Below are 6,948 nucleotides of genomic sequence, written 5' to 3'. Positions count from 1 at the left end.
AATGTGTGTACACACACACACACAAACACACACACACGTGCAGCAGAAACACCATCTCTTCTACAGACAATGCCATAAGCCAACATACTCCACAACAAACTATTGCAGTGACTGAAGCTTTGGTCTAGGCGGAGAGATGGAAACAGAGGGAAAACCGCCCTCACGTTACTTTGTAATGCTTGCATGTTTCCATTACTTTCATGTTTTATATCACAAAACCTTGATTTACAAACCTGTGCTGAATATACCCAGCTAGTAGCCCATCTGGACATGGAGGAGGGGTCCTGATCCAGTAACGTATTATGATCAGTGAGGATAATTAAGTGGAGACAAACCGATTCGACATTGAAATCCTCTGGCTTTGAGTCTCTGCGACCTCCCCTTGAAGCTTTGACTAACAGTGTCACATCGGGCCCCTCACACCTCCCCGATGAGGAAGACTCTAGATATACATAAAGCATTCTCTCTTCATAAATAAAAAATCACAGAAGAGCAGAGAGAATATGAGTGAAAGAATCAATCAAGATTTATCTCGAATTCACGAATATTCCACAAAATTGATACATCAATAGCGCAGAAGTACAAGTCAATAACTAAAATGAATTTTTACATTAACTAATCAGTTCACTAACACTGGTAGGAAACAAGGAATTGGTGCATCAAAAGTATAAGATACATCCTACATTTAAAAATGATTACACGTTTGATTAAACATTCAAAGATGCACAGACTGACAAAAAAGATGTCATAGTTAATCACACCGCTAGTTAAATCAAACCTGCGGAAACGTTACCAGAAGCATCCTCCAACTTACGGATGAAAGGAATTCTTAAGCTACTAAAGTCACTTTTTGAGCTAAAACTCTTTAGTTGCAGTTTGTTTCATACGTTTGGCTAATTACTACAGAATGTCTGGATCATTTGAGGTTAGGAGGAAACTTTATTCAGAGATTCTCACACTAGCTTTCTTTAAAAAAAAATATTTTCATTTAAAGGGCCCTAATACATTGAAAATGTTGCTCAGCTCATAACTCTTGGCAAATTGCCGCTCTGTTATCCTTTTATCTGTCACCTCAGTGTTAGCAACTTGGCGTCACAAAAATTGATGACCTCCTTATTCTGTGCATTTCAGTGAGAGCTAGGGACAGCTGTCTTGTTGACCAATCAAACTACCTTTTAAATAAGTTGGAGCATCCCCAGTGCCCTCCGCCTAGGTTGAGAAGTTGGTTCTCAGTGAACACCCACCATGCCATACAGGACAGGAAGGCATTATTGATCCTGCACTCATCTGAAGTCAAGTCATGTGATCGGCCTGGCAATCACACAGCTGCAGCTCTGCAACCTTCATTATTGATCCTGCACTCTTTTGAATTGAAGAACTTGGCCTGGATCATCATTTGTTCCGCATCAGAGCTTCAGAGGTAAATGTCATGCACTGCAAGGGTTAACCCGGAGACCTGCAGCTCACATTCTCCTGCTTCAGAGGTAAATGTCATGCACTGCAAGGGTTAACCCAGAGAGCTGCAGCTCACATTCTCCTGCTTCAGAGGTAAATGTCATGCACTGAAAGGGTTAACCCAGAGAGCTGCAGCTCACATTTTCCTACTTTCACTTCTACTGCTTTTCTAAACTGTTCTCTGGCCGCTGTCACAGAACCATTAATGATGCATAAACTGACCAAAACCACAGCCAGCTCTGAAGAATGTTCATTTTGTGCGTGTTAAATTGTTTTGAGTGTGTTGGGTTTATATGTTTTATTACTAATCTCTAAAATTAGCTTAAAGTACCATGTTTAGTCCAAGCATTGTTCATGGTGTTGATTTTAAAGGCAGCATGGTCAGGTGTGCGTGGATTTCTCTCGTTATAACTCTCTCACAGAATAAAAACCAACAATGTTTCTATACTGCTAGTTTTCCAATGGGTTCCCTGATATTTCATGTTTTTCCTAGATGTAGGGAAATAAAAAAAAAAGCAGAGAATAGACAATTTTATATTTTTTCAAATATACATGTTTTTCTCCTTTCCTACTAGCTCAGTCTTCTATCCTCTGCTTTTTATCAGCTGGTATTTGAATGTCCTGCATTATTGTAATTTTATAATATTCTATAATTCCTTCATCTCACAATAACTCATTTTTTTCTTCAGTGTACGCCCACAGGTCAGTATTATTGTTGATGCACTTAAATTATTACCAAATTCACTGCAGCTCTATGTTTATTTCTATGTGTGTTCAGTGATGGTGGTGTGCTCGCTGATGTCTTTGTAGGTGTGATGATTGACTGAAGCTCTTCACACATTCACAGCACTGGAATGGCGTTTCTCCTGTGTGTGTTCGCTGATGTTTATGTAGGTCCGATAAGTGACAAAATCTCTTCACACAATCACTGCATCGGAATGGTTTTGACCCCGTGTGTGTTCGCTGATGGTGTTTTAGGCCTGATAAATATATATATAGATCTTCCCACATTCATTGCACTTGAATAGTTTTTCCCCTGTGTATGTTCTCTGATGCTCATTTAGGTGTGAAAATTGACTATAGCTCTTCAGACATTCACTGGAATGACATGTTTTTTACCCAGTGTGTGTTCGCTGATGCTTTTCTAGGCTTGATAATTGACAAAACCTCTTCACGCATTCACTGCAATGATATGGTTTTTCTCCAGTGTGTATTCTCTGATGGAGTTTTAGGTATGATAAATATATAAAGCTCTTCCCACATTCGCTGCACTTGAATGGTTTTCCCCGGTGTGTGTTCGTTGATGATACATTAATGAAGAAGAGTCACTAAAACTACTTCCACATTCACTGCACTTGAATGTTTTTTTCCCCAGTGTGTGTGTACTGATGCTGTTTGAGGTGTGATAATCGACAAAAGCTCTTCACACATTCACTGCACTTGTATGGTTTTTCCCCTGTGTGATTTCTCTGATGATATTTTAAGTCTGTTAATCGACTAAACCTCTTCACACATTCACTGCACTTAAATGGTTTTTCCCCTGTGTGATTTCTCTGATGGTATTTTAAGTCTGTTAATCGACTAAACCTCTTCACACATTCACTGCACTTAAATGGTTTTTCCCCTGTGTGTGCTCGCTGATGATTCCTTAATATTGAAGAATCACTAAAACTACTTCCACATTCACTGCAATGATATGGTTTTTCCCCCGTGTGTGTTCTCTGATGATTCCTTAACGTTGACGAATTCCTAAAGCTACTTCCACATTCACTGCAATGGTATGGTTTTTCTCCAGTGTGTGTTCGTTGATGATCTTTTAATGTTTGATGATTGACAAAAGCTCTTTAGACATTCACTGCAATGATATGGTTTTTCCCCAGTGTGTGTTTTCTGATGCTGCTTTAGGTTTGATGATTGACAAAAGCTCTTCAGACATTCACTGCAATTATATGGTTTTTCCCCTGAGTGTGTTTGTTGATGATACATTAATCCTGAAGAGGAACTAAAACTACTTTCACATTCACTGCAATGGTATGGTTTTTCTCCAGTGTGTGTTCGTTGATGAACTTTTAATGTTGATGAGTCACTAAAACTACTTCCGCATACACTGCAATAATATGGTTTTTCCCGTGTGTGTGTTCTCTGATGCTTTTTTCGGTGTGATAATTGACTAAAGCTCTTCAGACATTCACTGCAATGATATGGTTTTTCTCCAGTGTGTGTTCTCTGATGGAGTTTTAGGTCTGATAAATATATAAAGCTCTTCTCACATTCATTGCACTTGAATGGTTTTTCCCCTGTGTGTGTTCCCTGATGCCATTTTAGGTGTGCAGCTTGACTAAAGCTCTTCACACATTCCTTGCATTTGTATGGCTTTTCCCCTATGTGTGTTCTCTGATGCCGTCTTAGGCCTGGTAAATATATAAAGCTCTTCCCACATTCACTGCACTTGAATGACTTTTCCCCTGTGTGTGTTCGCTGATGACTTCTGAGTTTAGATGATTCAGTAAAACTACTTCCACATTCACTGAAGGCGTATGTTTTTTCTTTCTTGGTTAGTGTCTCGGAGTCAGGTATGTATTTTTCTACATCTCTTGACTGTGCTTCCTGAAGGGTCAACATGACAGAAAAAGCACTTTTGTTATTCTCATACTCCCTGTATGTGTGTGGTATTTTGCACATTTGCGTTCCCACTAAACACTAAAGTGCAAAGGTCACCAAATACTCAGTCACACTCATAACATGTGTAAGGCTTCTTTGTGGGCGATAGTGTCTTTAGACTGGAAAATGGTTCTGCGAGCTTGCGAGTAAAGACAGTACTCTGTGCTTTATATAGCAGAACCACCATTTCTTTTAACTTTCAGTTAACTGCGCTTTTCGCTGGTTGCTTTGGAATGGCCTGAAAGAGTTTACAATACACCTCTAGCACTGAATGGTGGTCGGATATCACTTTAGGAAGCAGAGCACTGCAGTAACCAACTCATGATCAGAGCTGGTACTGGAAATGTTTACACAAGAAGTGGTTGATCAGTGTTGTCTTAATTTTCTAGAGGTCATTTCTTCATCTTGAGGCACGGAGGTGCACAGCTGAGACTCGTAGAACCACCGAATTGCCCTTGACGGTACTTCCAAGATCTGTCAGTTTATGTTCAGGTTCGGCTGTCTCCGATGGCACTTATGTTTTACTGATTACTGGAACTCAATGTTTCCGACTTTGCTTTTGCAGATTTCCAGTATTATCTTCATTATTCTTAAACATGTTGTACAGTCAAGGATTGTTTTCTGTCGGATGTACAGAGATTTAAATTACTTTAAATGGAAAATACCGGCATGCACAAACACAATTTTTAATTGATTGTAAAAGCATCTCGTTTATTACTATTGTTGAAACTTATGAAGGCATATTTAACCATACAGAGATATTTACATAAAAGTTCCTTTAAACATGCCACAATCTTATTTATTTCAGCAAAGGTGCACATAGAGTAACTTAGCAAAAAATGGGCGCTCGCATAGCACTCGTATAGTAGTTACAGCTTTAGGTAGATGCATATGGTCAAGGTTTTGTTAAAACAAGAACAGCTCTTGGAGTAAGAGATGGATCCGAATTTCCAATTGCATCCTAGGCCACTGTTCATCCCATCCCCTTATCCCTCTACTCTATCTTCCTAATTGCATAATCTAGTTTGACCTAATGTATTTCAACAGCTGGATCCTCTCTTCAGGATTAGCTGATTTCCATCTAGTTATCGCATGCATATAACGCTGGGAAGCCCAAAACAGAAAGAGTACTCTCTTCTCTCTGGACATCTTCTGTCATGATGCTGCTGTTTAATGGGCTGTGTTAGAAGGCAACCTTAGAGGAGCCCGATGGGGGCCCTGACTATCCTGAGACCAACCCTCGAGGTATCGTAGCCGGGCACTGGCGGGGGATTCCTCAGGGGAGGAACCTCGTATCTAGGATCGTACACTCGGCACCCCACGACAAAGAGACGCCACACCGTGAGTTCTTAAGAACAAATCTTTATCAAATCGGAGTCGTAGGATCTTTATGATCAGCAAGGCAAATATATACAAGTAGAGCACGGGCTCACAGAGTCTCGGGGGGGTGTAGGAGGTAGCGGGACAGTCTTTGGGGATATGGATCAAATGCAGGGGCGTACCCGGCGCAAAGCTAACAATCCTCGAGCTGGGGGATACGCTTGTCGTCGTCGGGGTCCGGCGGGACCAGGAGAGTCTGTGGGAGCCGCGAGTCACTCAGCAGGGCTCAAGTACAAGTTCGGAGGTCTTACGATCTTCAGGGAGCCGCGAGTCACTCAGCAGGGCTCAAGCACAAGTTCGGAGGTCTTACGATCTTCAGGGAGCCGCGAGTCACTCAGCAGGGCTCAAGCACAAGTTCGGAGGTCTTACGATCTTCAGGGAGCCGCGAGTCACTCAGCAGGGCTCAGGTGTTTCCAAAGGCGAATCTGCCGGATAGTCCCAGAGCACCCCTTGTTATAGGTCAACTCCTCTTTGATGTCCGGAGTCTGTGCAGGCAGGGGTCTTGTCACCTGGGGGCCGCTTGTCGGGGTTTCCTGCCATTGTCTTTTGATCCTTTCAGGGCCGGGTCGGGAGGAGTCCCAGACACCCAGCAGGTGTGGAGCCAGCCCTCGGGGAGGCCGGAGGGCCGATCGAAACCCACCTTCCCAGGGGTGCTCAGAGGTGCGATGGAAACTGCTCCTCCCTCTCTCATCCCAATGGGAGCGTGATGTCCTCCAGCCGGAGTGGCGCCTCTAGGCCAGGGTCGCGCTGGGGCCGGGCGGCCATCAGGGTGCATGAAGTGGGCACACGGGCCCGGTGTGGCCGAAAGGAGGAAGGCCACGGACGGGGAAGTCAGGGTCGGGTGTGTGTGTGTTCTGGTGGGAAGGACCGGCTAGGCCGTGTGCTCGGGGGCTGCATGGGTCAGGATATGTGGTGCGGGGACAGGGATGGCCATGCCACGAGACCGGGTCTAACAGGCTGCCTTTGTAGAACGGAGTCATGGAACTTTCCTCCAACCACCCCATGATTTGCTCCATCCCTTCCTTCCTTCATCTGACCATACCCCATTCTCCTCAACTCCCCTCAGCTTCCCCCCATGTGAGCATGTAATACTCTGGTCCCTCCCCTCTTTCCACTCTGGAAATTTGGTGCCCTTAGCCATGGATTCCCTTTTTCGAAGATCACTAGACTCCAAACTGGTTCCAGCCGGCGGTAATTCCTATACTATCATATACCCCCCTAAACTATCTAATAGCGTTTTTAAGAACTTCAAACACAGACTTTTCAAATTCCAACCAGAAACCCTTATTTCCACCCCCTATGTCTGCACGAATAAAGGAGCTACCATAAGTGACCTTATCTTTTACACCAAAAGACCGCACGATGAAGGAAAGCTCTATGCTCTCTGCTCCGGATCACTACATCCACTAAAGAGCCCCATGGTCTCAGACTCTCGGTAACTACCTCTATCGT

The 6,948-nt window shown here is 43.4% G+C and overlaps 1 protein-coding gene across 1 annotated transcript in view; it reads right to left on the bottom strand.

Moving 5' to 3' along the window:
* Positions 1-509: 509 nt before the first annotated feature.
* The window catches only part of LOC146838977 (uncharacterized), a 30,909-nt gene continuing 24,470 nt past the window's right edge, over positions 510-6,948 (bottom strand). The window contains exons 3-5 of the mRNA XM_085603027.1: positions 3,440-4,737; positions 2,842-3,102; positions 510-2,670 (exon numbers count right to left, since the gene is read on the bottom strand). Coding sequence (XP_085459153.1) covers positions 2,571-2,670; positions 2,842-3,102; positions 3,440-4,137 — 1,059 coding nt within the window. The 5' untranslated portion in view covers positions 4,138-4,737 and the 3' untranslated portion in view covers positions 510-2,570. The remainder of the gene's footprint in view (positions 2,671-2,841; positions 3,103-3,439; positions 4,738-6,948) is intronic.

Source organism: Triturus cristatus, chromosome 4_2 (genome assembly GCF_964204655.1).
Source record: "Triturus cristatus chromosome 4_2, aTriCri1.1, whole genome shotgun sequence".
Lineage (NCBI taxonomy): Eukaryota > Metazoa > Chordata > Amphibia > Caudata > Salamandridae > Triturus > Triturus cristatus.
This window is presented reverse-complemented; position numbering and strand designations above follow the sequence as displayed.